Genomic DNA, 12,341 nt, shown 5'->3' with positions numbered 1-12,341 from the left:
TTTTTGACGATCTTCGTTGCAGGACTGAAATGGGCGGAGTCTAACGGAAGCATAATCAAGATGGCGACCTTCACTGAGAGGTAAGACAAAGCAGGACCGCCGTTACGTCGTGAATTTATCATTTGTTTGAAATATTATCAGCGCGCCGGAGGCCCAGGGATTATCGCTGTGGGCACACGCTTAGTAGACGTGTGAGCAAACGTTTCTGTTTCAAAGTTTGACGGCCAACAGGGGGAATTAGAACCGTTACTAGAAAAATCTCGATCCTTCCAATTGAATTAACGCTAAAGCTAGCTGGTTGACAGTCCGTCTGTGCCGCTCTTAGCAAGGTTAGCACGATATCCAGATCCTAATTTATTCCTAATTAACGACAATGATGCTGTCAGGCGTTAGTCCGTCTGTAAAAAACGGATGTACTATTGTGGTGAAATTAGTAATTTGGTGTCTTTTTCCAGAAATCCGATTGCATGCTAGCTAAGTTTAGCCCACATTAGCTGATACGTTAGCTAACACTTGTCATCTGGCATCATTTCAAGCACAGCACATCATACGTCTTTGGGCCGGAAATACGTCTTTACATCCAGGCCCTGGGGTCTAACGCGAAAATGTTGATGTTTTAAATGCTAATATGTGCATAAATGTATTGCTGCAGCATGCCGAGGAAACGGGAAATGGGTTAGCTGCCTGTGACAGTTTCAGTTGGGGACACATTTGACCAGCACAGAGAGATCAAGATCCGTTTGTCTGTAGAACCTTAACCCCTGTATACATACAGATTGTGGGTAGGGTCCTCTTAGGTGTTTACTTACTAAATTAATTGGAGAGTAGACCATCTAAACTTTAGGTCGTCTCTTTGATTTTCTCTGCAGGATGGCGCCTGTCTTGGTGCTCTGGCTGGCTATGTCCCTCAGCGGGACATGGGCTGTGGACAAGGGCAACTTCAAGACCTGTGACCAGAGTGCCTTCTGCAAGTGAGTGCAAAAATAATACATTTACTAACCTGAAGTTGGTGTTGCAAGAAAAGCACACAGTTACTGATTCATCACTGGTGTCCACTCTTGTTGTTAAATTATTTTTTTTTAAAGGCGTCAGCGAGCGTTGAAGCCCGGTGAGTCTCCCTATCGAGCCCTGCTGGAGACCATGGAGCTGACCAACACCAGGCTCACGCTGCAGCTCATCAATGACAACAACAAGGTAAATCACAGATAGAGAAGCAATTCACATTGGGGACATTATGGCTGCCATAAAGATAAGGCACTAACGGCTTCACATCAAGTCTTGTTTGTGCTTTAAATCACAAGAGCCTTGATTTGAATTTTAAATTGTCTACTGAAATTATAAATATGGCCATTATGTGAAGCACCTTCCCGGATTGGAAAATATTCTTATTATGAAAACATAAGTTAAGTGTCCCTTCTTTGTGGTATTAAAACCAAATGGTTAATATGGCAAACTGAGTGGAATGCCTCTGGCTTTGCTTTAGTGTTTATGAGATAATAATGAAAGTCCTCTTTTGCTTCTGCATTTGTCTCTCAGGTGCGTCTGCTGCTTGAGCTTTACCGTCTCCAGGGAAACATAACGAGGGTGAAGATTAACGAGCTGAAGCCGCTGAGGCCTCGCTACGAGGTCCCAGACGTGCTCATCAGGGAGCCGCTTACTGAGCCGTAAGTCTCCCAGGGATGTTACTCACTGTGTAGGGTGGCTGGAGGTTTGAATATTACAGAATCAAGCTGAAAAAGAAAGGGGAAAAAAAAGTCTGCGTGCTGTCTTGCTATTTTCAGTTTTATTAATTTAGCTCCAAATCACAAAATTGTCTTACGCGTTCTATTTGGATCAGAAACTGGCCAAAAAATTGTCCCTCTACCAGGACATTACAATATGGAAAAAGAGAATGATAATATAACCCTTTTTTCACTCATGACATTTTGACATGTTGCAGAAGTATAAATGATAACATTATTGATGGCTGTATTCCAATTATCTGCTTCAGTTTCAGGGTCCTGGTATTGTACATGCTGGTGTCGCAGCTTCGTTAATGGTATTATTAATACCTGTGCCCATAGGCATGTCTATATTAAGTAACACCTAATGAATAATTGCATATCAAGAATATTTTATTTGACTGTAGTTATTTCAAAGAAATGAAACGGTTTGTTCCACTGAAGGTTGAAGCATGTACCCACGGTGTATAGCTCGATTTACTTTGTTCCAGTGAAACAAGAGTCGAGATGAAAAACAGCCTTTTCAGATAATTGCTTTATCCCTCAAAATCTCATTTCAAATAAATCTCCAACCTTGAAGTTTAGTTTTGCATCACTTGGATTTAATAAGACAACCCTACAGAATTTAGATAGTGAGTAGATAGTAATTGAGTTCTTTAATTCTTCGGCCTCACTTTTGTTTTTCTGAACCAAATTCTCTCTTTAACTTCACCCCCTCTCTTTCTCTCTTTCTCTCTCTCTCTCAGCCTGTCTCTCCTGTCTCAGGACGAGAACGGGGTGGTGCTGTCTCTGGGGGCGGAGTCTCAAAGGGTCATCGTCAGCGCCCGGCCCTTCCGCTTGGACATCATGGAGGGGCGAGAAGTGCTGATGTCTCTGAACTCGCGTGGCCTGCTGGCCTTTGAGCACCTGAGGATGCGCAAGGACACGTGAGAAACCACGCATGCATTCACATTTACAAATGCTAGCCCGCTCTTTTTAATCCACATCATCACTCAGTGGATGATTTCGATTTTTGTTCCCATGAAATGGTTTGTTTTTTAAGTATTGTCTCTGACTCGTTGTTCTGTCCTCTTCTCCCTATCATCCTAGTTTCTCCTATAAAGTAACTAGCACAGTGGCTAGCGTGTGGGATAATATCAAGAGGGTATTCTCTAGGTAAAGACCCTTAAGATTTGTAAGTGTGTATTCTGTTCCTTGTGCTAATGCTGCCAACAGTGACAAAAATTCTAAGGGAATCCCATCACACCAAATACAGTGTTTACCCTCCAATAAATGTGACTGAGCGTGAGAGAGGGCTGTGGCTGAGTGTGTGCATGTTTGTGTTTAATTCGATCCATAATTAAGGGGTAAGTCCAGCCTCCTGTTATCATCCTCCATGCTTTTGAGGGATCATTTAAACTAATGATTAAATAATTGCCACTTAAGATGTAGATTTTTTTTTTGTCTCATTTCATGAAACAAAGGAAAAATCATCCTGCTCATGAAAAAAACACATTCATCTGAATGATTTGGGGTCTGCTGCACCGACCAGTGATTTTACTGTTTTGTGTCAGATCAGTGTCCACTTAACTAAATCGTCTAGTAGTGTCACTCCAGCAGATCTAACTAACATCTTAGCTGCATGACTTGACCAGTTATGTTGACTGAAACTAGTTTTCACGCTTGCTCAGCTCCTGGTGAGAGCTAATTGCGATAGATCAAATATAACGCTAGTGGCAGCAGCTGTGCACCAGTTTAGAAGGCACATAAAAGTAAAGCTTTTTGTCTTCACACACATATGTAGTTTGAGTCCCACTAGATAGTTAGTGTCTTATTTTCCAGTACGGCAGCCCAGTTCCCAAACCCAACAGCAACATCTCTCTTTGTGGTTATTCTTCAGTTTGCATTTCAGTTTTCAAGATATTTGAAAAATATATATTATAATATAAAATTCTGGTACGGTGCTTCTCTTGAGCTCTAAACTATACTCATTACTGCGGAAAGACAGCTTTTGTAGGAGCTTTCACCATTATGCTTGTGGTGTATTGTGACAATTTAAGATGGAGGCTAAAATAGTGAATGTTCGAGTGAAACTGTACAATATTAAATCATCGTATTGAGACCAAACTGAAAACATCGGCTTGGTGAACCATCAGCCTTCAACTTTCGTACAAAAACACAGTTTGGGCCTCAGTACTGATATAACTACTGTTAAGTCCATTAGCCCGGTATGTTTAGAAACTAATAATGAAGACAAACTCCACTATTACTACAAATAAATACAGTTTTACTTTATGGACTCTACTACTGCATATGTAAAAACAAAATGCTTGCCAGAGTCTGATAAATTATTTTGCATGATTTCACTTGAGTCTGCGTCGGTAGCCTGCACTTTGGTGGACATGTTGCATTGTGGGTAATGTAGGCGCCTCTTGAAGAACGTGTGGAATAAAAAGCACTATCTTCTGTTCTGCTGCATCAATTTCTTTCTTCTTTTATGTTTGAGTCTGTTAATGTTATAGTGTTAACATGCTTTATTAGTGGAGTACTCTACAGACTCCCCACTCACTCACCTCTTGCAGAGCAACACAGAATGTGCAACACAAGAGCCTTGTTTTTCCGCTGAAATGTGAATATGGCGTAGCAGGCTTTCAAATGCATTTTTGCACCACTGCCTCTTGCGTGCTGCAGATCGTGCACCTCCACAGCTGTATGTGACTACCACATGTCGGCAGTCGGCGTATTGCTATGGCCTTGATCACACCATGGTGCACTAAGGGTTCCACTGGATACCAGTTGGTTCTGTAAGGAACCTTGTGGGTGTTACAAGCAGCAGCCACTAGAGAGCCAGTCCCGTAATGCCTAGCTTGAAATAGCCACAAGGTAGGGAGTTGCTCAGTCCCCTTTGTCATTAAAGTCAAGTTGAAGTTCTTGTAGATTATTTGCTCGTTGTCAATGTAGAATCAGGGAGTATTCACCAACCTCCCTGTTTATGTCTTTTCCTTTTTATCACGGTTTAATTATAACCCCATATATTGTCCCAAGAGAGCATCAATTTGCCAACGTGACACATCTTTATCTTTCCTGTAACCCCTTTCTCACTTTGGGCCATGGAGCAGTCAGGTGGACCCAGAGGGAGAGAAGAAAGAGGAGGCTGATCCGGCAACCCAGGCCGAGGTACTACACACTAAAATACACTTTCTGTTCCACTTCCTCTTTTTATTTTAAGCGCACTGTTTCTATGCGGTATCTTCTCTTGTAAACGATGTCGCTGTTCTTCCTGTTTGACTGCCAGAAAACAAAAGAAGAGGAAGACAAAGTAGAAGACGGGATGTGGGAGGAAACGTTTAAATCGCACTCGGACAGCAAACCTAATGGTAATCATTTCAGTTAGTTAATTCATTTAGATTCATTACTCTTGCCATAATATCTGCATTACGGGTTAACTCTTATATAGCCTCAAACTGAAAATGTGTTGATCTTGCCTCGCAGGTCCATCTGCTATTAGTTTAGACTTTTCGTTGCCGGGTGTGGAGCACGTCTACGGCATCCCAGAACACGCAGACACCCTCAGGCTCAAAACAACAGAGTGAGTGTCGACAACAAGTCACGTTTCACGTACAAAAGGAAGATGGAGTTTGAATTTCTTTTGATATTGAATGGCACAGTGGTCAGTGTCGTCTTCTCTGCGTTGGATCACGCCTGAGTGTGTATTTTTCTGTTTCAGTAATGGGGATCCATATCGCCTCTATAACTTGGATGTGTTCCAGTACGAGCTGTATAACCCTATGGCTCTTTATGGCGCTGTCCCAGTCATGTTGGCCCACAACGCCCAGCGCACCACCGGCATCTTCTGGTTCAATGCTGCTGAGACCTGGGTGGATATCAGCTCCAACACAGCTGGAAAGGTATGTCCCTTTTTATTTTTCCTTAGTTCCTAGGACTTGAGCCAGTAGAGTGTCTGCTTCACTAAAGCACAGTGCTTCACTCACTCACTTTTGCCTCTTTCCAGACCGTGTTTGGAAAAATGTTGGATTACGTTCAAGGCTCTAGCGAGACTCCACAGACGGATGTTCGTTGGATCTCTGAAAGCGGCATCATTGATGTCTTCATCATGCTTGGGCCAACGCCCAAAGATGTCTTCTCTCAGTATGCCTCCCTCACAGGTAGGAAGTACGGGTATCTGCACAGCCCAATAAAAGATCCGTGTTTGACTGACGTCCTCAGTCTCAGTTCCTCTCCTCATGTCCTACCTCCTTCTGCTGTCGTCCATCAGGCACCCAGTCCTTCCCTCCCCAAGCTGCTGTGGGCTACCACCAGTGCCGCTGGAACTACAATGACCAGGAGGACGTGGCTTCAGTGGACGCGGGCTTTGACGAGCACGACATCCCCTATGACTACATCTGGCTCGACATTGAGCATACGGATGGCAAGCGCTACTTCACCTGGGATCCACACAAGTTTGCAACCCCAAAGGAAATGCTGCAGGGTCTCGTGGAGAAGAAACGCAAGGTACATAGTAAAAATAATCTAACATCAATCTACCAGCAGACAATATTAGGATTCACTATTTTGTGTGTTTTCTTGCCAGAAGTTCTCCAGATCCTATTTTACTTTCTATCTCATGTCACCTGAAATCTCAGTAAAGTAACCTGCAGGCACCTTCTTGACAGGACTTACACGTATAGTTTCAAGACTCTCTGCTCAGTCTTCTTTCATTTCTTTATAGATGGTGGCCATTGTGGACCCTCATATCAAGGTAGACAGCAACTACAAGATCCATAATGAAATCCGAAATAAGGGTTTCTATATCAAGAACAAAGATGGTGGAGACTACGAGGGCTGGTGCTGGCCTGGTAAGAGACTGACAACTTTGCATAATTTTCCAGAAAATGTGTGAAAGTGCATTTGTAAATATTGTTCATGAACTAGCTTGTCGCTGAGACACTTTTATAGTGACACGTTGCTCAGTGTGCAGATAGAACTACAATGAATATTTCCCTCACATTCCTCTCTGTGCTTCGGGTGATCTCCTTTAGGCAGTGCCGGCTATCCAGACTTCACGCGTGCCGACATGAGGGACTGGTGGGCCAGCATGTTCGCATACGATCAGTATGAGGTGAGTCTGAACTTGTCTCTCTGTGGCTCAGATAAAGTCAAACGGGTCACTAAAAAAAGGCAATAATTTAAAACGCGCACATTGATAAACATTCAACCTTTTTATTTAACCGGAAAATGTCACAAGCTTCTTTTTCTGCAAAACCCAGTAGCATTAACATATTGTCACCTGGGAGCTGCCAACCACAACCTCAGTTTTCTTCTGTTGGCCACTGACTGACACTGATTTTTTTATTTGTAATTTCTGCGCACAGGTTTATTGACTCTTTTCCGGTAATATGGTTTGTCTGGCCTCAAGACTTTAATCCACTATCTCTGTCCACCCTCCAGGGTTCCATGGAGAACCTGTACACATGGAACGACATGAATGAGCCGTCGGTCTTTAACGGGCCAGAGGTGACCATGCACAAGGACGCAGTGCACGGAGCCTGGGAGCACCGCGACGTGCACAACTTGTATGGCTTCTATGTGGTGAGTGCACACAGTCAGTCTGTGACTTAATGTTAAAGACTGAACCGTTCTCTTAAATATTTCTTAACATTTCGTCCTTATGTTTTCATGCATGAATGGAACCACTGTCTCCACTGTAGTTGATTGAACATTACGGCAGAACTTAATTTCCAGTTTGTGTTTGAGCATGAAGAAAAGAAACCATTAGAACACAGCGATGAACACAAATCAATGTTTTAGTAAAATAAAATGACCCGTAGTGATCAGACTTTGGACAGATGAATATATATCGCTGAACTTTTCATTGATGCTATGCTACCGTTTTCCAGCAGTGGGATTGAAATCTGGCAAATTATGATTTTAAAATAATCTTATTGTCATGATTATACTGTCTGGCTTTGAAAGAGAAACAAACTATAAAAATCTGATGCTATTGGTTAAACCTAGCAGTGATTATCATGTGTTCAACCTGCAGCAAATGGCCACAGCAGAGGGTCTGATCCAGAGGTCAGGGGGAGTTGAGCGGCCGTTTGTCCTGACCAGAGCCTTCTTTGCTGGGTCGCAGCGCTACGGTAAGCCCTTCACTGGTCTTACTTTTCTTTCTTCCTACTAGAAATCTTTCATGTCAGGCTATTTTAGCACAGGACCTTGACTGTCGACGTGTGTGTGTGCATCTGTAGGAGCTGTGTGGACGGGAGATAATGCTGCTGAATGGGACCATCTGAAGATCTCCATCCCCATGTGTCTGAGCCTCGGCCTGGTTGGAATCTCCTTCTGCGGCGGTGAGTTTGTCCCTTTTAGTCTGCATTAAATGACCTGGACTTGAAAAATATCACCCAAGAAATTTCTATTAGTCGCACCAGATCTGACACTAACACTGACCCCATCTGTCTCACAGCTGATGTCGGTGGTTTCTTCAAGTCTCCAAGCAGCGAGCTGCTGGTGCGTTGGTACCAGACGGGAGCCTACCAGCCGTTCTTCAGGGCCCACGCCCACCTGGACACCCCTCGCCGAGAGCCCTGGCTGTTTGGTCCGGACAACACGGCGCTGATCCGCGAAGCGGTTCGTCAGCGCTACACCCTGCTGCCCTACTGGTACCAGCAGTTCTACCACGCTCACCGCACTGGAGAGCCCATCATGAGGTGAGGACAGGAAACATTGTTTATATTGGTTTCATCTTTCCTGTACATCACCATTCGTTGTGCGTTATTGGCCTCATACAAAGGAATGGAAATTCAAACTAAATATGTTCCCTAATTGGACTTACAATTATGCATAATAGCCCAATGCACAGAAATACTTACTGTTGTTGGTTCTTTCAGACCACTGTGGGTGGAGTATCCTCAGGATCCTGCTACGTTCGCTCTGGATGACGAGTTCTTGATTGGTAAGAAGATGCAAGACATCAAATCTTTATTGATAATAATAATAAAGGCATTTTAATTTAAGTGTGCCTAACGTGAGCCCAGGGGCTTCCCTTTTTTATAGTTTTACCAGAACTTTAATGTTGTCCTCTGCCTAGTTTCATCAGATCCATCATGAGATCTCTTTGTGGTTTTAGTTTGTTTTAGTTTTTAAATCTGTGTCTAACGGTTAAAGTCCCATTTGGGACAATGTCGGTATGTCTTGGGTGTGGATCACTTCCATTAAGCCTGGGAACAGCCGAGGTACAACAAGACAGACTAGAAACTTGAAATCAATTGTTACAGCAAGACAGACAGACATGATTTCAAAGGGATTATCAGATCCACTGACGCTACTTAACTCCTCCGCTGTAGGGAGAGACCTGTTGGTGCACCCGGTCACCGAGGAAGGAGCGAGGGGAGTCACCGCCTACCTACCTGGCAAGGACGAGGTAAGAGGAAGAAACATGGACGCTTTAACACATCTTACTATTGCTGTATCTCTCTGTGTTCACACTGAAGCTCAGTGTTGCAATGTGATGGTTCTGTCAAGAAAAGGTCTTTTTATAGGACAGGACTGCTGATTCAGGTGTCGTTGGTGATGAAGAAACCTTGTCTCAACTTGTGTTCCTCAGGTTTGGTTTGACGTCCACACCTTCCAAAAGCACAACGGGGCCCAGAACCTTTACATCCCTGTCACCATGAGTTCTGTAAGACACTTTCTGTATTTCGAGGCTCCACATCCTTCGATAATTAGTATTTTCCTCATCTCCTCTGATGTTAACATGGAGCTTTCTGTCTTCTGTTCAGATCCCCGTGTTCCAGCGTGGCGGCTCCATTATTCCCAGGAAGATTCGAGTTCGCAGGTCGTCCTCCTGCATGATGCACGATCCCTACACTTTATATGTGGCCCTTAACCCCCAGGTAACGCAAATGTTCAGACCCAGAGGACTGCTGCAAGACACAACTCTCATGCACTGCTGTGTTTTTTGATTGTTTCTTCACTTATGTACATTTGGCTCCATCAGGGATTGCTCCTATAATATCAAACAATGGATCTAGTTGTAAATGCATGTTCATCTGCTGCTTTTCTGACATGTTGCATTGTCCTACTTGGTGTTTTGACCGTTTCTTTGACAGAGAACTGCAGAGGGTGAGCTCTACATAGATGATGGCCACACCTTCAACTATGAAAAGAAGGAGTTCATCCACAGGAAGCTGTCATTTGCCAAAAACGTGCTCTCTTCTGCGTGAGTGATCAATATTCTCCTGCTTGCGTCGCTATTGTATCGCAGACATAAGACTGTAAACGTATGATTTGTTTTATACGGTTTACTTAACATTTTTGTGTCCATGTCTCTGCTCGGTTCTCAGGAACCTGGCTCCAGATGCCCAGTTTTCCACCCGCTCCTGGATTGAACGCATTGTCATACTGGGAGCCAGTAAACCCAGCAAGGTTACCCTCAAGACTGCTGGTGAGTGCAATATACAGCATTTCACTCACACGTTAATGCTCATATGTGTAATTCATTTAAAGTTATAGACTGTATGCTGACTAACGGAATCTATTCAACAACATTTATACCAGTTTAAACACAGTCCGGTACAGAGGATCAATCCTCCTACTAACTTTAAGTTGAATGCACGCAAACCAGTTTTAAAGTTTCTTTAAAGAGTTTGTAACTTTCTTTTAATAACTAAAGTAGCATGTTTTTATCTTTGACACGTACCCTTTTCTCTCTTCGTGTTTTGCAGACGGTCAGGAGAGCCAGCTAGAGTTTGACTTTGACGCCTCCATGTCGGTGTTGACGCTTCGTAAGCCCGGCGTGAACGCAGGGTTGGACTGGACCGTGATGCTTCAGTAACCACCAGGAGAGGAGGTGCAAGAAGAGAAACTGACTAAAATGGATCGAACAGGAGCGACAGAGGAGAAACAAGGCGCTGATGCACAAGACTAACCACAGCAAGACAACAGGATAGCAATCATGGAAAATAGAGGACATAAACACACACACACACACAACACATTGAATACACAGTTTTAATCCACACACACAACCATGTAGACCTGGCAGTCGAACTGAGCCACGTGACGTCGCTGCCATTTCCCTCTTGTGTTCAGTCACACTGTAATACCTAACAACAGAAGAGGTTACTGCTAGATAGATAGTTATGTTTGTCACATTTACAAATGGATAACAATTGAGAACAATTGTAATGAATCTTTTGGGTAAAGAAAGAAAACATTCAGGCACACGTTTTTATTTTATTGTCCACTTTGTTATCGTCCAGTCTGCCTCAGAACAAAGATCACTGTGAGGGACTGTTTGCTATTTAAAATGAAGATTCAGATTCAAAGCACATGCTCCACCTGCTGGTGATTCCCTCTATCTGCTTCTGACTGACTACTCTTCAAAAACTCATTCCAACCCTCTCTCTTAAACCAAGCACTTCAATCAGCTCAGACCTCCACCTTCTGTACTCGTGCCACATTTCATATATTTTGGAGAGGGCTTGCCACCAATCAGCTGTGTGGCTTTACACTTAACTTTCATCCTGCTGCACTTAATATTTGGGAAGAGCGAAAATCTTTCTCACCAATTCTGAGCAGTAAATTATTGTCACGTCTCTCCCTGAGCTCGTCGGTGATGAATTTGTGTGCATGGAAATGATTATCATCGCTTCATCATGGATGTGGTCGGGTTGTTAAACTGCTGCACAGAGAGATTTTCAGCTGTTGGGAATCCCTTCAGGGGACTGAACCACTGATGTTTGCGGATCATCCTGTTGATGCGCTTTCTTTGTTTTACTGAGTTCTTTCCCAGCTTTGTTTACTAGATTCTTTTTAATGCACTTGAGGAAGAGTGAGAACTTTAAAAGTTGTTTAGATTTTCATGTGTTTCTAGATGTCAGGATCATCCAGGATTTCCAGTGTGTCGTTTGGATCTTAATGAATGGTTCAAATCCTTGAAAGGTGTTTCACTAGCAAATGTTCATTTAAGGCCTTTTGATTCTCACAACGAATCAATCCTAAATGCACACAGAGCACTCATTAATATTCAAATGGTTCTCTGGAGACCCTGGATTGTCGAATCATTGGACCTTTTAGGGGTTTTGTTATGAATTTGTCTCAATTGTTTTATGATCATTAATGTACACGTCGCTGCAATTTTGTTGGTGATGGCTTGAATTGGTGGAAATGTAAGTGAAGGAACAGACTCAAAGTTGTCAGATGTATTCTTAAAAGATAAGACCAAGTAAAAATAAAGTTGACCAAATGTGAAAGAAGTGCCTTTTTTTTTGTTTTCTATCCTGAAACATTTACACAATTTGGTTTATTGCCAAGTAGGTTTTTGCATACAAGGACTTTAATTTGATATATTGATGCATAAAAATGTTAAGTACTATTTAAGAATTTAAAATATATATATGTACGATGTAACTGTTGAAAAGTAAGTAAAAATGTGCAACTATTTTTTAAGGGGATGTGCAAAGATTCACAGTATTAATAGAATATCCAATAAGTAAATTTAATGAGATGTTTTTTTTTTAAAAAAGACTGGATTGTATTTATATTTGTTTGGGTCTATTTCACATTATTCTAAAAGCAGGTTTAGGTTCAGAGAGATTTTGGACACATACACTTCAGGCTTACGGTATCTTAAGAACA

At 42.7% G+C, this 12,341-nt stretch overlaps 1 protein-coding gene across 3 annotated transcripts; it reads left to right on the top strand.

Annotated features, from left to right (window-relative positions):
- The first annotated feature begins 8 nt into the window (after positions 1-8).
- Positions 9-11,959, top strand: ganabb (glucosidase II alpha subunit b). Of its 3 annotated transcripts, none has more exons than XM_068714939.1 (25): positions 31-80; positions 870-971; positions 1,086-1,194; positions 1,537-1,664; positions 2,468-2,647; positions 2,811-2,876; positions 4,820-4,877; positions 4,996-5,077; positions 5,193-5,289; positions 5,428-5,608; positions 5,713-5,866; positions 5,977-6,212; positions 6,430-6,556; positions 6,740-6,819; positions 7,149-7,289; positions 7,744-7,840; positions 7,949-8,050; positions 8,167-8,410; positions 8,591-8,655; positions 9,047-9,123; positions 9,307-9,381; positions 9,482-9,595; positions 9,812-9,921; positions 10,046-10,146; positions 10,427-11,959. In XM_068714939.1, the coding sequence occupies exons 1-25, from the start codon at positions 61-63 to the stop codon at positions 10,534-10,536; spliced, it is 2,856 nt and encodes a 951-aa protein (XP_068571040.1). In that variant the 5' UTR covers positions 31-60; the 3' UTR covers positions 10,537-11,959. The 3 variants fall into 3 exon arrangements, with proteins under 3 accessions (XP_068571039.1, XP_068571040.1, XP_068571038.1); XM_068714937.1 differs by lacking the exon at positions 31-80 and adding an exon at positions 306-329; XM_068714938.1 differs by lacking the exon at positions 2,811-2,876 and having other exon boundaries at positions 9-80.
- The last annotated feature ends 382 nt before the right edge of the window (positions 11,960-12,341 follow it).

The sequence above is a fragment of the Cebidichthys violaceus genome, unplaced genomic scaffold (genome assembly GCF_023349555.1).
Source record: "Cebidichthys violaceus isolate CVI_PGR_0920_01 unplaced genomic scaffold, fCebVio1.0.p SCAF_2, whole genome shotgun sequence".
Lineage (NCBI taxonomy): Eukaryota > Metazoa > Chordata > Actinopteri > Perciformes > Stichaeidae > Cebidichthys > Cebidichthys violaceus.
Note: the sequence above shows the minus strand (reverse complement) of the source record. Positions and strands in the feature narration are given on the sequence as shown.

Bases quoted from the DNA above. Each gene is read 5' to 3' on its own strand.
- ganabb (XM_068714939.1), top strand. From the start codon at position 61: ATGGCGACCTTCACTGAGAG. The intron at 2,648-2,810 runs GTGAGAAACCAC...CTATCATCCTAG, and splicing joins CTGAGGATGCGCAAGGACAC to TTTCTCCTATAAAGTAACTA. The intron at 8,656-9,046 runs GTAAGAAGATGC...CCTCCGCTGTAG, and splicing joins GGATGACGAGTTCTTGATTG to GGAGAGACCTGTTGGTGCAC.